General features: G+C 40.6%; 2 protein-coding genes across 2 annotated transcripts; one reads left to right on the top strand and one right to left on the bottom strand.

The window, feature by feature from the left end:
- Positions 1–1,223: 1,223 nt before the first annotated feature.
- cUnh17orf67 (chromosome Un C17orf67 homolog) lies at positions 1,224–5,413 on the bottom strand. The gene is made up of 4 exons (XM_080455470.1): positions 5,300–5,413; positions 3,534–3,634; positions 2,129–2,262; positions 1,224–1,715 (listed from the first exon to the last, which is right to left on the bottom strand). Exons 1-3 carry the CDS (start codon positions 5,352–5,354, stop codon positions 2,146–2,148), a joined length of 273 nt encoding a protein of 90 aa, XP_080311596.1. The 5' UTR covers positions 5,355–5,413; the 3' UTR covers positions 1,224–1,715; positions 2,129–2,145.
- A 1,496-nt stretch (positions 5,414–6,909) lies between these two features.
- On the top strand, positions 6,910–19,170 carry dgke (diacylglycerol kinase, epsilon). The gene is made up of 12 exons (XM_080456829.1): positions 6,910–7,574; positions 8,068–8,279; positions 8,724–8,880; positions 9,131–9,250; positions 10,134–10,277; positions 11,369–11,526; positions 11,749–11,797; positions 12,018–12,131; positions 12,345–12,416; positions 14,525–14,652; positions 15,628–15,739; positions 15,955–19,170. Exons 1-12 carry the CDS (start codon positions 7,305–7,307, stop codon positions 16,174–16,176), a joined length of 1,758 nt encoding a protein of 585 aa, XP_080312955.1. The 5' UTR covers positions 6,910–7,304; the 3' UTR covers positions 16,177–19,170.
- The last annotated feature ends 24 nt before the right edge of the window (positions 19,171–19,194 follow it).

Here is a 19,194-nt window from a genome sequence, read left to right as displayed (position 1 = left end):
ACATTTGAGAGCGGCCGTGCATCAAATATAATGAACTAAGAAAAGTCACTATAGCCTTATGGGCTTTGAGAACCACTGGCCTAATTACCACTGGCTGGTTCACATTTAGCGCTTAATGAAAACTAACTCCTTAGCCTGCCATCCTGATCCCACCCATTTCCAACATAGGCTGGATTATCTTATTAATAGCCAACTATGACTTTATGATCCATAATGTATAGGCCTATTGCACTACCACAGACTACATCACCACAGACTACATCGGTTGCACACACTTATTTTGATACGTCTATTAGAAGTCCAAATTATGCTATAAGACAACAGTTAATAATTAACTAATTTCACAGATCAGTCGTGTCTGTGCCCGTTTATGTCTATTTGGTTTCAGTTATTATGGCTAAACAAACAAACATATAATGACGGATGTCTCATTATAGGCCTATTCAGTTGATCACAACTGTTGATTTGCCTCAATAGACTCATCACTGGGATTTCTTTAATACATATCCGCTCCATAGACTGAACACTCGATCATTCATTTCATCATCTTTGGATTTAGTCCGTTTTAGTCATTTAATTGTCTTCTGTGTAAAAGAAAGAGCAACATTACCCCGTGAATGCAGCGACCTAACAGTCATGTTTACCTTTTAAAAATGCAGTAGGCCTGTGTTATAGAAACAGACTTATTTCATAAATTAACTCTATAATTTCCCTTTAAGCATATAGGCCAATTCTTGTTGAACTGAAGGAACAGCGAGTCCGGAGGTTGGGGACACAACTTCACCATCGTAGATTGAGATTCTCCTTCTTCAATTACCGCATGAATTCAGAAGTATCATTAGGCCAGTGGTTCTCAATTTTTTTCATGTCAAGGACCCCCAAAATGATATGTATTTGGCTGCGGACCTCCATGTCAAAAATATTGTGCCAGGGATTTTTCTACAAGTTCATAGGCTATAGTGCGGCACTCGGTGTACTCGGTATACTTGTATATCTTGTATATCTGCTATTGAATAGCCAACGTATAAAATATGGTTACAGTGGTTAAATGATTGTGACGCTATTTTAACTAATTTGACTGGGGACCCCTTGGTACCCCCGAAGGACCCCTGGGGGTCCCCGGACCCCACTTTGAGAACCAATGCATTAGGCTACATCAGTCTGGGCATGGCTTTTCTGTATTCACGTCTAAAAGGATACAAACAACACAGGCTCGGCACTCGTGCATTTATTTATTTATTTTATTTATTCGGGGTTTACAATGTTGTATAATTTCCCATATAGGCCTAAAATAAATCATTTATATGACACAAGATTAAAAACAATCTAAAGTCTATGCAATATTTCTGCAATAAGCATATTATGCATGCATGGACATGTGCTTGTCCAAGGTCTCCACCATTGTTTCTACTAAATGGACATGGTGCATACTAGGCCTAATTTATGCTCCATCGTAGACGGATTGACGGTGTCCGCGTCGAATCTAGCCGATTTACGCTAAAGCTCGCGTTGCAGATGCAACACGTTGTAACTTGTGGGCTTGCAGATCGGCTATATTCGGCATGCAACACCGTCGTATAGAAGTATAAATTAGGTTTTAGAAAGTAAAGAGGGAAAGTGATCTGACACAATATTCACTCTGTAAAAACAATTAATGTTGTCAATGTTGAATGATTGTTGTCATCACTGAGGTCATCGCAGGCCAAGTCATTCTCCTGTGGAAAGAAAAGGGGGGGCCGGGGAAGTATCAGTCTTTGTGCCGCCATCCATTGCACTTTTTTCTAATTGTTGCAAAAAAGTTGTTCCAAAGAATAAGCAATCAAAATAACCTAAATCAAGTTACAACAAATCATCAAATGTTTGTGTGTGCTGCATGTGTGATAGGGGAGAGAGAGAGAGAGAGAGAGAGAGAGAGAGAGAGAGAGAGAGAGAGAGAGAGAGAGAGAGAGAGAGAGAGAGAGAGAGAGAGAGAGAGAGCATGGAGTTTGACTGTGTGTGTGTGTGTGTGTGTGTGTGTGTGTGTGTGTGTGTGTGTGTGTGTGTGTGTGTGTGTGTGTGTGTGTGTGACACATGATAATTTTGACATTCTGTTAAATAATATCCTGTACTGAGTGGAGAGTATAGTGACCTATATGTATTTTGTCACTAGACTGGGTATCCATAGTTCCTGTCACAGCGTGGGTAGCAGTGTGGGTTCAACCAGTGTTCAAGATTGGTCTCCTGGGCCCTCTGATCCAGAGCCTGCATGTGGAGCATATGTTCCTAAAGAGAGAGAGAGAGAGAGAGAGAGAGAGAGAGAGAGAGAGAGAGAGAGAGAGAGAGAGAGAGAGAGAGAGAGAGAGAGAGAGAGAGAGAGAGAGAGAGAGAGAGAGAGATGGTAAGGGACAGAGGGAACTCTATAGTGAAATTCTGAGTGTTAAAGGAGTAGTTCACCCAAAAAATTACGTATTTTCTATCAATTGCACACCCCATGAAGCCTTGAATCCATGGATTTTGCTTTTGTTTTTGTGGCATTCCTAAGCCAATAATTCCTGTCTCCTACCGGCTAATGTATCCGGTAGGAGACACAAAGTAGATTATTTGTGTCTCCTACCGGATACACACCCAGTCATCAAATTATTGGCTTAGAAATGCCACAGAAACAAAAATAAATCCATGAATTCAAGGCTTCATGGGGTGTGCAATTGATAGAAAATAAGTCATTTTTTGGGTGAACTTCTCCTTTAACCCAAAATAGGGACTCCATGGGTGAAAGTGGATATTCACTGTAACAATCAGAGATGGAGGATATGGAAAGAGGTAAAATAACAGGGGTGAAGGTGTGAATTTGATCATTAAAGTTAAAACACCCGATACAATAAAGAAATGGATGTGAACTAGCACGGAAGAAAAATGTGCTGTATTGCAACATTTGAGGTGGTATAAGAATGATATAGGCAATTTCCCATCTTTACAGAAACAGAGGTTATCATATTCAGAAGTGTAGATGTAAAGAGAATGTACAGCATATACAATAACATGTAGATAAATAGATAGATACTTTATTGTCCTTGCGAAAATTCATTTTGTACCAAGCAGCCATCAGGATACAAAAAAAAAAATCACAAAACATAACATAAAGACACAATACATAGACAGATCACACAATACATTGACAGTGCTACACAGCTCCTCTCTTACAGAGTGAAAAATAGAAAAGGCTACAAGTCATGATTCAAGAGGCATCACATTACATTTTATGCACAGAACTGAGATGGGGCCTGTTTGTTCAGATGGTGTGTAGTGGTGATGTAGTTATGAGCAGGTAAATTTCACAATTCTATAAGTCCTGCTATTCTAATACATTAGAGTTGAAACAACAACATTGTAATAATTCCTCTTAAATTTAAAATAAGTCATCTCAGAAAGGTGTTACCCAGTAAAATCCTGAGTGTTAATGTAACTCTGAGAGTTAAATGAACACAGGACTTTACTATGTATACTCTTCAGCTCTGATTGTGTATCTGTGATGTTCTTTGCACTTTAAACCGTACCCTCATTGGCTCATCAGGGTGGCCGGCTTTCCTTGGCCTCTCTTGCCTCTTGCTGCGGAGGAGTTGCTTGGCAAAGCTCTCCTTGATGATTGGGTTAGCATCTTGTAGAGATGTGGGGGAAAAAATACAATTTTTTACTGCAATAATTTTCTGCTTAAATCTGTGGAAAAGAAGAAGATTATTCACATGTTGGAACCATTCAGCAAGCAGTCATTTTCCCACCCTTGTGTACAGTATGTGAGGAATTTATGCAGCCTTCTTGATCCAGGCCTGATGTGCTTTCTATTCATGACCTGGGCTTGTTTGTTCAGCTTTCACCAAATTTATGTAGCACATAGCACCAATTTGTAAGGTGCACATCGTCTATCATTTGTCCGTGTTAATTAAGACCTTGTCTATCAATTACTGTTGTGAATGCTGTTTGGAAAGCATTTTATTTGTTAAATTGACATTGAGGATTTTCCTGTGTGTTAATTTATCCGTTAGTAACTCTGAGAGAGTACAAATGTTTGGTTACATGTGTACACGCTCGGTATTTTACTGTGTAAACATAATCCCATATATGTACACCTCTGTCTGCAGGGATGCATAGGCTTTAGGGGTGGACGGGGTGACCGGCTGTGGCCGTGGTGATTTGTTTAGCCAGTCCATGTATGTCTGTTTATTCCACAAAGTTAGTCCCAGGGGACTTGCCCTCACACACGGTGCACGTATGCACACTCACGTACGTACACACACACACACAGGCACGCACTTGCGGGTGCACACACACACGCACGCACGCACGCACGCACGCACGCACGCACGCACGCACGCACGCACGCACGCACGCACGCACGCACGCACGCACGCACGCACACACACACACACACACACACACACACACACACACACACACACACACACACACACACACACACACACACACACACACACACACACACACACACACACACACACACATGCACACGCACAAATACATGCATGCACAGAGGTCTCAGCCGAGCGAGGACTCTCTGTCTCTGTCTCTCTCTTTTACACAGTATTGCATTAGGAGGCAGGGTTTTGAGGGGAAGGCAACAAAGTGCCCATTCATCCTCCCCTCTCCCCAGGGAGCATGGCCCATGAAGCACGTGACCCCAGGCAGACCGAGCTGGCTCACTCTTCCTCTCTGCCAGAGGGAGCTTCTGTGAAAATGAACCAGGCTCTGTCAACACAAGGCCAGTGATACAGCTGCCTCTCACTCACAGCGACGTGGCAAAACATGAACACATTCAACATACTTAAGCTAGTCAGAGATTATTGTTTCGTTTAATTTTTTTCTTTCCTTTTTCTTTTTTAGATATCCACATTTTTTACAGTTTTTACTTGCAATGCATATTCATTCCATGGGGGAATGTCTGGACTGAAATAAAAGGCATAAGCATATAAGTTGTGATATGTATGTTAATAAATTAAAATGTTTAATTCTTTTAATTTAATGATAGTTAAGTTTGTTGTTTCTATATATAAATATGGTCACTGTTTAATATCAAATAAAAGATACTTAATTTCTACAAGAACAGATAAAATTACCATCTTGTTGTTAGTCAAAATTCACAATGTTTTACTGGCCTGTTTTTGTTTCTTTGCGAAGCAAATCACATTATGTAAAACTATAAGCAAAAAAAATAATCAGTTTAATCTGGGAGTAAATTAATTCCATTTCAAAATGCAAAATCCCAAATCATCAAAGTCCCATCTTTCTGCCTTTAATATAGTCTTACCTGTGTAGATGGTCAACAGAACCACACAGAGGAAAAACACGACAAACTTCTTCATGTTCACTTCACTTCTCTTGTCCTGGCTCTTCTGCTCTGAGGTTCTGCTCAGAAAGGGGTTAAGTTCAGATTCCCTCCTACGTCACCCAAAAAGTCATCTACACCTATTGCTATTACTGGTGGTTACATAATCGATTTAATGCCAAAGATGAAATAATTCAGCTCATTACAAATACTTATACCTAATGTTTTACTTTAAAGCTGCAATCCGGAACTTATTTAAAATAATAAAACGTAATTTTTAACCAATCTGTAGGCCTATATTGATAGAATATTATGTAACTAGCAGCACATCTGCAGTGGGTGGTCTCTCTACTCTTCTATTGTGAGGCGGAGTTAATGTAGACCCTGGTGTCGGGTAGAACGCCTACTGGTTGACAAGTAGTACTGCCTCAAGCTCATAAGTGCGATATCTCTCCGACTAGTCCGGAATTCCGTCTCGGTACATAGAGTCAACGTGTTATGTCCTACAAATCTCGAGTAGGCAGGGTTCATCACCATGCAGGCTTGGTGGACATTATTATCAAAATTAAAATTTTGCCCTGGACATTCAATTATTACCAGAAACAGAGGTAGACGTATGGAATGTTTGGTTCCATTTGTACACTCTCAAGAGTTAAGGGGGTCCTTGGAAATAAAACAGTTTGAGAACCACTACTGTCCTAGTGCACTCCTAATGTGCCATAGTGTCATACCGTAGCAATTCAGTGTCTACATATTCTGAAGAAAACTGACATTCAGTAATTGGGTCTTATGTTATGATCAAAAATAAGATTATAAGAACATTTTAATGCTATGTAAAAACAAAATCTAATATTTGCCACGGACAACGACAAGTCTCGCCACGGACACATTTGTCCGTGTATGGACTATGGACAATGGACATACATATTGATGACCCCTGGGAGTGCGAGGAGGACATAGATTTACGGATTGCAGGCGCACTTTTAAGAAGCATCACGTCAACTACGACGTTGACCACTAGATGGCGACCAAAACCACATTATCGTGTGTTGGGTTTCCCTTTCTGAAGTCGCCGTCCACAGCAGAGCTAGTCTGGCTGCCACAGCTAAATGTATGCTAAATTAGAGATATTCGTAGATATTGTTGTATTACCTTTTGATACAATCTTGATTCCATGTTCATATTTTGACGACATATTAGGCCTACCACTAAACATCTAGTTAACCTTTTTTTTAAAGGGGGCTATTATCCACGATTTTAAAGTGGGTGATATTTTTGTTTGTACTACTACTGACACAACCCAAATATCACCCACTTTAAAATCTTTAGCTAAATCATTTCAAGTTTGTCAATATAGTTTTCCATTCAACCGATCTGTCTTGTTGTTTGAATCAATAACTTGATTAGGAACATCAGAGAATAAAACTGCGTCATTGTTTCCGTTTCCGTGTCCCGTGCCAAAAAGTACAGATCTACAAGCTGACAACGCGTGGCGATTCAACACATTGTAAGCTTGTAGATCTGTACCTTTTTGGCACGGGACACTCTCGCGAGATGTTGTGTCTAAATGAGAGAGTGAGGCGGTAGATTATCTCTGAGCACTGAGCAGCAGCAGCAGCAGCCAACATCAGGCGCTGGAGCTGGAGATGCTAAGGTTAGCCGGGGCGAGTTAGCAAGGTTTTTCTTTTCTTTATTTTTTATTTTTTTACATTGGAGTGGTCATTTGGGAACTCACCATTCGTCCTCGTCACGGTAATAACTTAATAACAATAACAATGGGAACCGTAGGGACGATAATGCCCGCGCCCCACACACAGTCGGCTGTGTTGTTTACATAGGGGCTCAGATTGATCTCTGCTCGGCTGAACGTGCGTGGTTCCGTTCGTTCCATCTTAAAATCGCCGTCACTGCGAACACACACACACACCACACACACACACACACACACCCACCCACCCATCCCACCACCCCCGTGACCGTCTGAACGATGTGCGGGGAGGCTGGGCCGGGCAGCGAGGTGAACGACGACCACCAGCAGCACCAGAGAGGCTCCTCCAAAGAGGAATGGACGCTGCTGTTCTGGACGTCCGTGGCGGTGATTGTGCCGGTGGTCATCACGCTGTGGTGCAGCGCCCAGCGCTCCAAGAGGAAGACGCACATGAGGGACTTCTTCCGCAAGAGCAAGCACGGCTGGCACGTCACCGACCTGTTCAACAAGCCCACCTACTGCTGCGTGTGCTCCCAGCACATCATGCAGGTACTAGGGCTGTCACTATCAGGGCCGTGCTTTGCTGTAGGCAAGGTTCAGCGGTCCCCCCAGGGCCTCAAACAGTCAGGGGGGGGCTAAATGTCATAATCGTGACTCACAATTATGACAATTAATTATCACACAAATAATTTCAAATAACGATTTACTTGTGTTTTTGACTTTGAACACTGGAAACATATGAATTTAAAAAAACTACTTTTCTGTTTGGTTTTTAGGCTTTGAAGTTGCACAGGGCAGAAATGACAAATAACCTAAATATACAAAGAAATGACTGAATAAAGAAATGACTATACTTTCAAAAAAACATTAATAGTGGACATAACCGATTTACAAGCTCACGTGTACTTGTAGATCTGCTATTTCCACTATTTATGGAGATATATATGAAAAAAAAATCAACATGGAAGCGATTATGACAACATGATCTCAAGTAATTGCGATTAGGCGATTATGTAATAATTGTGACAGGCACATCATGCAGGGCGCCTTCTGCGACTGCTGCGGGCTGTGCGCCGACGAGCGGTGTTTGCGGCGGGCCGACCGCAGCCTGCCCTGCAAGGAGATCATGATGGCCCCGACCGGCGAGGACGACACCATGGAGCACCGCTGGGCCCGGGGCAACGTGCCCCTCGCCAGCTACTGTGCGGTGTGTAAGCAACAATGCGGGACCCAGCCCAAGTTGTGCGACTTCAGGTAATAATGGCCAGTGAAATCCTAAATGTTAATGCTGCAATCTTGTTACTTTTATGTCTTGCCCGGGATCCGATTCCGGGTTTCCCTTGGAGAATCCCTACTTGGCCAACAGGGGATATATTGCGCATATGAGCTACAGGCAGTACTGCTCGTCAACTAGTAGTTGTCCTACCATGACACCAGGTTCTACATTTCTCAATGGAAGAGTAGGGAATCCACCTCCAGCCACTGCAGATGTGTTAGTAGTTATAGTGTAATAACATACTCTACTGTACATAATGATTGATGAAAATGACTGATGGATTGCAGCTTTAATTGAGCTCTTAGTTAAATGGATGAGCTGTTGCTAACTGCTTACTATGATGCCTGTTTGAAAGTAGTTTGTTTTATTTAGGTCAGTACTGTATGTGTAACACATTTGTGTCCCCCTCTCTCCCCTCACAGGTGTGTGTGGTGTCAGACCACGGTGCATGATGACTGCATGGACAGCCTGGCACCCGAGGCCTGTGACCTGGGCGAATTCCGGAGCCTCATCATCCCCCCATTCTACCTGCACCAAGTCAACAAGCTCCGCCGTAGACATCCTGATGAATACAGCAAGGTCTGAAGTTATAAATGGCACCTTGAAGGCTGTGGATAGCACTTGCTCACATATAAGAGATGTTTCTTGCAATGCTGGTATTAAGTGTGTGTGTGTGTGTGTGTGTGTGTGTGTGTGTGTGTGTGTGTGTGTGTGTGTGTGTGTGTGTGTGTGTGTGTGTGTGTGTGTGTGTGTGTGTGTGTGTGTGTGTGTGTGTGTGTGTGTGTGTGTGTGTGTGTGTGTGTGTGTGTGTGTGTGTGTGTTGCTGTAGCTGGCCTCTGCCTGTGGTAGTGGCTGGACTCCAGTGCTAGTCTTGGCTAACACTCGAAGCGGTAACAACATGGGGGAGGTGTTGCTGGGAGAGTTCCGTACAGTCCTTAACCCTGTTCAGGTCAGTATCCCTGCTGCGCAAGTCCTTATGTCAAAGCTATGCTCCCTGGGTCACAAAGAAATGTTCCCATACAAGAAAAAGGAAGGAACTAATATATGGTGGTTACCAAGCATAAACTTATGTCGTAATTGTACAAAATTATCAAAAAGAATCCAAAAACTACAAGCCTGTCTACTGCCTACAAATCACAGACTATCAAATATAACAAAGTATCATAAAAAATAGAGCTGACAGCAGTGTTAATTTTGACAGAAAATTCTGATTTAGTCTTAGTCTTTTGAATAACACACTGTTTAGTTTTAGTCCTATTTTAGTCTTCTGAAATTGTTTAGTCTTAGTCTAGTCTTAGTCGACTAAATATCAAAACCTTAGTCTTTTAGTCGACAAAATTAACACTGTCTGACAGAATGCCCTGGAGTACAGTTCTTATATAAAGTGATTTAAAAAATAATCTTGAATGAAACATTTCTTCATAAACCAGGGGGCATGGTTCATGAAACATTTCTTCATAAACCAGGGGGCATGGTTCATGAAACATTTCTTCATAAACCAGGGGGCATGGTTCATGAAACATTTCTTCATAAACCAGGGGGCATGGTTTTGATGTCAGACTTACTTTGTACTGTACCTGTATAGCCTATCCACTAATAACAGTCAGTGGCCCACAAGGTCTATCATCATACATTCACTTCCTCACAAAACACAGTCTTTACAAGGGAAACCACTGTGTGATGGTGATGATGATGCTTGATTTACCTGACCTCTTAATATTGATGTATTTTATCATTTTGATTCCCTTATACTGCACAAACCATGTCCCTTTTGCTGTGCAGCATTTTTTAATCATGTCTATTTTACATTGTTTTTCTCCTCTCCTCTCCAGGTGTTCGATCTGGCCGAGCTGGCTCCATCCAAGGCCCTCCAGCTGTGCACCTTGCTTCCCCCTGGCAGTGTTCGGGTGCTTGTATGTGGAGGGGATGGCACTGTGGGCTGGGTGCTGGATGCCATTGACACCATGAAGCTTAAGGTGAGATATGTCGCTTACAGAATGAGTGCAAATGTTGTATTGCTTGTCATCGTCTGTCATTAGTGAAGGGCTCAAAGGTCGTGTTAAGCCAGCAACTGCCGGCATTGTTTTTGATGTCAAAGGCCAGAATATAATTTAATCCGGACATCTGACAGTAATAAATTTACTGTATCATTATTATCACAGCAAATCGGACACAAATCAAATTGTCTGTTCCTCCTCTCTGTCATCAATAACTACCAAAAGAATCAAATCACTTGTCAACAGTGCTGTTAACTAGTTCAATGAGTGAATTTCAGCGAGCATGGACGGATAAGACAGTGGAGCTAAAAACAGAAACAGAACTAAGGTTCTAACTGTTATTTTGTTTGTCCATTTTAAGAAATCAATCATTATCAATCATCAAATAAGACTGATAAATAGACAAAACAAAATGGTCTAATAGCATTTAGTCACCTTATGTAGCCCTGTTTGTCCTGTAAGACCTCTGCTGTGCAGTTCTCAGATGATTTGAATTCATCATCAATGTTTGTTAAGTCCCGCAGTTAAGCATGCCGGCATGTTACCCATTCACTCCGGGAACGCATCTGTGTCACTTAAGATTTCTTTGGCTATTCAAAAATAGCAGATATACAAGCTTATAGTGCTATGAGCTATGACAAATGCATATCATTTTTGGGTGGTCCTTGACATGAAAAAAGTCTGAGAACCACTGATATTATAGCAACATAATTATTTTAAAAAAAAAACAGTTTTTACATTGTAGAATCCCCAGAAGCAAAGATTTGAGTTACAAATGTTCGCTTTAAAAAACATATATTCAAAGATTTTCACACATTTTCAAAAGCAATAGCAGATCTACAAGCTCGTAGCATGGCACTCGGTGCCGCGCTATGAGCATGTAGATCTGCTTTTTTTGAGTAGCCCAATGTATAAAATAATGGTTATAGCAAAAAAATCTAAAATGACACAGTACAGTATACTTTCCCGGATTGAATGGGTTAAAATTCTAGCATGACCTCTGCATACGTTATAACACGCCTTGCCCTCTTTACTGCTGCTCTTATATTTTCAATTTCCTATTTTGTTAGGGCCACGACCAGTTTATCCCTAGGGTGACGATTTTGCCCCTGGGGACAGGAAATGATCTGTCTAATACGTTGGGCTGGGGGTCTGGATACGCTGGGGAGATCCCTGTTGAACAGGTGCTCCGTAACGTCCTGGATGCAGAGGTGGTTAAAATGGACAGGTGAGACAATGATACTAAGCACAACTTTCACTCAGACTAATGGTCGCCTTTGTTTTTATGTTACTACTGTATATGTGGCATTACTGTTAAAAACATTAACCATGGCATCCCAGTTCTGGGCATGTTGTTATAGCTGGAAGAAAGGGAACTTGTAGATCTGCTATTTTTGAAATAATTTTGAAAATGTTTGTGTTTTAAGTTGTTAATTGTTGATGTTTTCAGGTGGAAAGTACAGATAGCTTCAAAAGGCCTCTACTTTCGTAAACCAAAGGTGAGGTGCACTCCTGTCCAGTATTAATTTTGGATTTTTGTATTAAATGCATTTATAAACTCTTTATTCAAGTGTTGAATTTTGGGCTTCATTATAGCGATCAACATATTGCAGAAGTAGTAGTATATAAGAGACTCTTTACCTACAATCACAGAATGACACTGACTGATTGACTATACAAAGATACAGATGGCATATGCTCTCTCCATGCTCTCTCCAGGTTCTGTCTATGAATAACTACTTCTCGATGGGGCCAGATGCTCTAATGGCACTGAACTTTCACACACACAGAGAAAAGACACCCTCCTTCTTCTCTAGTCGCATCATCAATAAGGTGAGAAAGGGAGACATTTCCATATGAAATATTCAATTTGAATATTCAAATGTAAATGTAATTTTCAAAGACACAGACCATGGCAGTGTTTTGTAAATAGTGATAAGACAAACATAGATATATTGTAAACAAAGCTGCATTGTTTCAAAGACTGGAAACATTGTAAACAAAAGAGTATACACCGTATTAATGTATTTTCCACTGTGTTCCCAGGTTGTGTACTTCCTTTACGGCACCAAAGATTGTTTAGTGCAGGAATGCAAGGATCTGGATAAGAGGATTGAGGTATAGTAACTAAGTTACAAAATTACTATGATCAATATCCCTTTGTTTCTGTGCTTTGACCTCTGTGACTTGCAAGCAGCAGACATTTCTCTCCATTTCTGTTGTATTCTGGGTTGAGAAGAATCTATGAAGTCTATGAATTCTACCAAGTATTATATTTCTGATTCTCGTGCACTACCGCCATTTACTGACATATATTTCAAAAAGAAGGATTTACAAGAAGGCATGAAAGCAAATATCTCACAAAGGAAAGCAATGTTCTACAGGCCTTGAAAGTAATTACCAACATTTCACTGCACATACATGTGGTTGTCTACTCCCTCCCCAGGCCAACAGAGGGCAGCGATGGGGACCAAGTAAATTGGGAAAAATTTAGTTGGGAAATTAATATAGTAATCCAGGATTTATTTGAATGAATCCAGCGTAGCGATAGTTCAGGTAGGCACGGAAGGCAGGAGATGTACACAGTAAGCCTCGCTCTCCCCTGGACCCCCCCATTCATTCATTCAGCGTTCAACTAGGGGTGTGCCGATATATCGTCCCGCGATATATCGCGATACGTTTTCGTGACGATATGTATCGTTTTGATAGAAAAAAATAATCGTTTTGATTTTTTTTTTTTTTTTTTACAATAATAATAATCAGGCATGCAAAAACAGCCCCGGGGTGAAAAGGGTGACAACATGTTTTGTTTTTTTTCGGGTCAGGTGTCACACTATTGCCCTATTTGGATTCAAAACGGCTATTGTAGCTGAAAAGCTACAAGTTCGCATGTCTGAATAATGCAAAAACAGAATTATTTGTTTGCATTTGCTTTTTTTCTCCCCCATATATTTTTCATAATAAAAAAGTGCGTATCGTATCGAAATCGTATCGAAGTTGCGAGCCAAATATCGTATCGTATCGTTTGGTGAAATTAGTGTATCGGCACACCCCTACGTTCAACTCACTCAGCTCCCTTCATTCCCATTTGCTAACAAGCTTACACATACGCCCTCAATCTAATGTTTCACTTAGGCCAGGGGTGCAATGCTCACTGGATGGCCTTGCACGCCGTGCCGGAACCTATTTGACCAGGAGCACACGCAGGCACACGCATAGATTTAAAACTACTTTAAATTCGCACCTCAACAAAGTTTTCAAAGGCTCCCGACTCACACCTAGCGAATTAACATAGGAATAAGCCTAGATGCATATCAATTGTCCATTGTTTGACTTGCAGTGTAGGTGTTAAGCGACGTGCGCGTCACATAATTGAAATAGAGTGCAAGAACATACCAAATGAGCATTGCATTGCATTTAAAGGAGAATTTTGGACTAAAGTTTTCTTACCTTTTCTATGACGTTATGATATCTTAGGATGAATGGTACAGTAGAAAAAATTCATAACTCCACCCCTGAGCCGCCACAGCTTAAAAGGTGCGCGGATAGGCCTTAGGTTAGATCACATTTTTTTTTTTTTGGTGAGATCTGACGTTCATAGTGACAGAACACTGTCCCAAAAAAAACAAAAAAAAAACAGAAGTCTCGCTAGACGAGATTGAAATCTCGAGATTGAAATCTCGTCTAGCGAGACTTCTGTTTTTTTTCTTCTTCTTTTTTTTGGTTGCATAGTGTTCTGTCACTATGAACGTCAGATCTCACCAATTTTTTTTTTTTTAAAGCTATTAAAATATGTGATCTGACCTAAGGCCTATCCGCGCACCTTTTAAGCTGTGGCGGCTCAGGGGTGGAGTTACGAAATGTTTCTACTGTACCATTCATCCTAAGATATCATAACGTCATAGAAAAGGTAAGAAAACTTTAGTCCAAAATTCTCCTTTAACCCATTTAGACCTGCTGCCACCTATACGTTGTTATACCTTTGAATCCGGGAGCCACCTCTGTGTCTCATTAGTTGTTGCTATACATATAGCAACATAATTTTGTATTCATTTTTTTAGTAAGAATTTGAACGTTTTCAGAAAACTTAGGTTTTAGAAGGCGTTTTTAGATGGGTTAAGCAGATCAGTTGTCGAATTCCCTCCACCTCCCAGCCTATTCCAGCTCCCGTCTGTATAATTTTAATCTTGTATTTAATTTGTACTTTCGTATGTGATTTCTCACAGTTGGAGCTGGACGGGGAGAGAGTGGCGCTGCCCAGTCTGGAGGGCATCATTGTCTGTAACATAGGTTACTGGGGAGGTGGCTGCAGACTGTGGGAAGGCATGGGAGATGAGCCTTGCCCCCCAACACGGTAATACCTGCACTTTCCTACAAGGGAATTACATGCACCTTGTATGAGCCATGTCTGGACAATAAAGACCATAGTTAGACCATAACTAGGAAATTATAATACTTTTTTGTACTTAATAATTAGGAGGTGGTTGATGTTTTAATGTTTATAGCTCAGTCCTGTTTTTAGCTCTGGAATTTCAGGCAGATACCATAGTATATCGGTGGGTTCTGAACAGCGAACACACCCATTTCAGATTCAGAGATTCATGCAAAGATGTGGCTACTTGGACATGCAACTATAGAGCGTCGCAGTTCCCGCCCACTTCCTGTTTTTTTTGGTGCCGGAAGAAAAAACTCAATGCATTTTTCCATTGACATTTCCAAAAATATTCATATCTATTAATTTAAGCCTCGAATCAAGCCATCACGAGATGACATGAATCATGACCATAAAACGTTTTTTTCTGTGATTTTTTTTTATTTTATATTTAATTATATGATATACTATATTTAATAAATACCCTTTGTTTTGCCGTTTTCAACAAAAAAAAAATCACAGAATCAAACGTTTATGGTCATGATTCATGTCATGTCATGATGGCTTGATTCGAGGCTTAAATTAATAGATATAAATATTTTTGGGAATGTCAATGGAAAAATGCATTGAGTTTTTTCTTCCGGCACCAAAAAAAACAGGAAGTGGGCGGGAACTGCGACGCTCTATAGCTGTGTAGTCTGTACTGTAGGTCAGTGGTTCTCAAAGTGTGGTCCGGCGAGTCCTTGCGGGTGTTCCAGGGGGTCCCTACCAAAATATGTTGATATAGCATCAAAATCTGTTGAACCTCTTTAACCCCTTTTACATAGGCTATTAGGGGGGTCCTTGACATGAAATAGTTTGAGAACCCGAACCACTGCTGTAGGTGTTGTTTATGTATCTCGCCATCTTTCCTGGTTCCTCACACTTTTCCTCTTCTGTAAATCCCTGGCTCCCCAGGCTGGATGATGGTCTGCTGGAGGTGGTGGGGGTGTTTGGTTCCTTCCACTGTGCTCAAATCCAGGTCAAGCTTGCCAACCCTGTACGGCTGGGGCAGGCTCACACTGTCAGGGTGAGGTGACAACACACACACACGCACGCAAGCATGCACATACTCGCCACACCACACAACACATCCTGTTTGAGTTTTATGCCACAGTATACTGTGGGATTGCTAGTATGATCAAGTGTGTATTGCTAATTCCCTCATTTTCCTCAGCATACCATACATTTTACAAGGAATTCCTTGTAACGGAATGTTTCCCTCTGGCTGTTTTCCTCCTGCAGTTGGTTCTGAAGAGTTCCAGAATGCCCATGCAGGTGGATGGTGAGCCGTGGGCTCAGGGCCCCTGCACCATCACCATCACTCACAAGACCCAGGTCCTCATGCTGTACCACAGCGCGGAGCAGACGGATGACGACGACGAATCCAGCGCCTCGGAGGGCGAAAGTGTCACCCCCCATGACTCACCCAGCCAGCCAGGGGCCCCCGTTTACGCCCGCGCATAACCCACACCCAACATCTGGTGATCTGAAGCTCCCGCTGTATTGCTTTATTTTGCCTTAGTTTAGCCCATTTTCCAACTCAACCCCTATGTTTTATATTCTTTGTTTGTCCCTTGTATTATTTGTATTAATTTAAAGGATCACAAGTTTGCACCAGGGTTATTATAGTTAACTAAAACTAACAAAATAATGACAACTAGAATTGGAAAAACATTTTAGTTGCCAAACAAACTGTATTGTGTGTTTACAAAACTAACTAAAATCATAGAGAAAATGTCCATATAGTTTTAGTCTTTGTCAAAAATCTTTAAAAAATAGCAGATCTACAAGCTCAAAACGTATTGCATCTGCTATTTAAAAAATAATTCTGACCTTGTTGAGTATTGCCCCTGACTAATACATATTTCAATAAAACTAACACTGAAACTAATAAAAACTAAATTAAAACTAAGCCTTTAAAAAAAAAAAATCTAAACAAAACCAGCAAATCCACTTGAAAGATTTATCAAAACTAAACTGAAATTTAAAGCAAAAAGTCAAAACAAAATAAAAATGTAAACTAATGAAAAATTCAAAACTATAATAACTTTGGTTCTGACGTATCCTTTTAAAGGATTCACTGACAGTTTTCTGACAGTTGGTTCCAGGGATTAGTTCGGTATTGGGCCTGAGTGTATATTCTTTGTATACCGGTATACCTTCACTCGCACATAATTATGTTAACCCAGAGCTCTCACAATTACCTTGTCACAGGTGGTAAAGTCAGGAGAAGAATGTTTTGTGCGAAGTTTCTTTTTGCACCGATACCTTCTGCCCTAGTCAAAGTATAGTCCCTAGCAGAAAATACTGCCTTTGCAGACAGACAGCAGGGATCAGAGGCCTATATTTCACAACATTTTCAGACTGTTAACACCTGAATTATCCTTAAATTTAGTTGCGCATTGTCTCGCACACCTTAAAAAGCAGATCTACAAGTTCTACCACCGTCGCTAAGCATATCATGCCTTACGGTGGGATTGCTACACCAGGCTTGTGTCACTGTCTCGGTGAACATCTGGGCAAAGCTATTCTCGATTCTTTCTTGACTAGGACAAAAACAGAAGACTATCATCCTCTAGAACCTTGGCGGGGGAGGGGGGGTGCATATACAGTAGATGAAAAAGAAAAACAGACTTCTAAGTAATACAATGGGTAAAGTTAGACTCTGGATAGGTGTTAGGTTTAGTTAATGGTGATATTGTCTTGTTTTGCTTCAGGGGAACAGCACTCTGGCTCTGAAATGGGTGATATATGTAGGCCAAAATCTCGGACTCAGGAGAGGCTCCGACACTTTAACTGACAATGAAAGAGAATATATTTTTATGTTGTCTTATCACTGGAGATTTTAACTGATTTAGCTTACTTTCACAATGCACTGTCACAAGAGAAGATGCAGGCCAAATTACTATGCTGTGTCAGACCAGCACTGGTTACATATAGTCCTAAAACATGTCTACAGTTACAGTATATTCCAGAAGGACCCTTTGCCAACCAGAGTGTATAATATATATTTTGCTGCTAATGAGCTGCCCTGCGTGAAATCTTATCCACTCCATTTCATTTCTCTCCCTGTTTACGTTTGTGTTGCACTGTTGTGGCGCTTGCACTGCATAGAAAACGGTTTATAATCGTTAAATTGTCAAGACTAGACCACCTAAAACAACTATAACTGCTATAAGTTAGTGTTTGTGAAATTTTGTTACTAATGTGTTCTTATTTAATGTTTGTCAAGTATGCTGTATTTTACCCCCCCGTTCCTTGTTCATGCAGTTGGCAACATTAACCACAGGGTGGTTGTCCTAGAGTTAGTATTTTGTATGACAGTTCCTGAAAAGTCATTTCTTTTCTCTCATGGTTACATTGTTTTGTGACCATTGTTATTTTTACTGGTTACATCAGATCTGTAATGTGTGCACTTCAAATGATTGAATTTGTCACAGTTCAGAATTTGATGGATGGATGTTTTCCTCTTTCTACCAAAATGGTTGCCTGGTGCTTACAGCCATAATAGAAACGTCTACAGAATGTTAATCGCTTTACTATGTAATCAAAGCCCACCGGCATAGAAATATTTTATGATACAGAATTAAATCAATCTCTAAGAATATGGCTGCACGTAAGGCTGAACAGGGATCAGTTATTGCCCGAATAATGCCTACGCTTGTGGAATTTGCAGCAATTCTGCAGGTAGTTTAGCCATGACGATTAACTTCTGTGATGATTAACTTGTGTTTGTGAATGTCTCGTTGCCAATCTGAACATTGACGTGTCTGTTTACAACACTGTCATAGATACAGAGCAGTGCATACTGTATGTCATACTAAATGTATTGCTCAATTCCATTTATCTAATGGGACTTTCTTTCCATGTGGTTGAAAAAGTGATTGTTTGAGGTTTCTTCCCCCTACAAGGATAGGATTCAGGTGGCTGATATAAAGTCTTGGAATGTGTGTACAATCTTAGAAAGACAGCCACTGTGTAAAACTGAAATTAATCTGATGCTCTCCAATCTTATATTTCAATATTTAGTGTATACAGATTGCAGTCAGAGCTACAAGATATTAATACAATATATGAATACAAGTTACAATTACTGTAAGAGAAACTAAGAGATGAGTGTCCAAGAAACCATTGTGTCAGAACTTGTGGCATGTTAAGTGGGAAGGAAGTCGAGTACATTTTGTTTAAGTCAATCATTAAGTAATTGAAAAACAAGCTGATTTGGTAAATTTGCCAAAACAGGTCAAAAACTGACATCAGTCTAACTGAATGTATTGGAATGATCATTTGGATCTGAAGATGTGCCCATAAATATTTTCACATGTAACCAGTGTTTTTCTTTGCCTCTGAATTGAGAAATATCCCATGACAATATACAGTAATGCACTATGGCAGTACTAACGATTTATGGAATGTATAAATTAAGTATATTAACACATTAAATCATTTTTCATTACATTTGCACAATTTTATTTAATTGAA

This window comes from Gymnoscopelus braueri, assembly GCF_963280865.1.
Source record: "Gymnoscopelus braueri genome assembly, chromosome: 2".
NCBI lineage: Eukaryota > Metazoa > Chordata > Actinopteri > Myctophiformes > Myctophidae > Gymnoscopelus > Gymnoscopelus braueri.
Note: the sequence above shows the minus strand (reverse complement) of the source record. Positions and strands in the feature narration are given on the sequence as shown.

Excerpts from the sequence above, each read along its gene's own strand:
- cUnh17orf67 (XM_080455470.1), bottom strand. The coding sequence starts at position 5,354 with ATGAAGAAGTTTGTCGTGTTTTTCCTCTGTGTGGTTCTGTTGACCATC. Across the intron at positions 3,635-5,299 it reads TCTGTTGACCATCTACACAG|ATGCTAACCCAATCATCAAG; the intron begins GTAAGACTATAT and ends CATCTCTACAAG. Across the intron at positions 2,263-3,533 it reads ACCCTGATGAGCCAATGAGG|GAACATATGCTCCACATGCA; the intron begins GTACGGTTTAAA and ends CTCTCTCTTTAG.
- dgke (XM_080456829.1), top strand. The coding sequence starts at position 7,305 with ATGTGCGGGGAGGCTGGGCCGGGCAGCGAGGTGAACGACGACCACCAG. Across the intron at positions 12,132-12,344 it reads CTAGTCGCATCATCAATAAG|GTTGTGTACTTCCTTTACGG; the intron begins GTGAGAAAGGGA and ends CTGTGTTCCCAG. Across the intron at positions 14,653-15,627 it reads GAGCCTTGCCCCCCAACACG|GCTGGATGATGGTCTGCTGG; the intron begins GTAATACCTGCA and ends CTGGCTCCCCAG.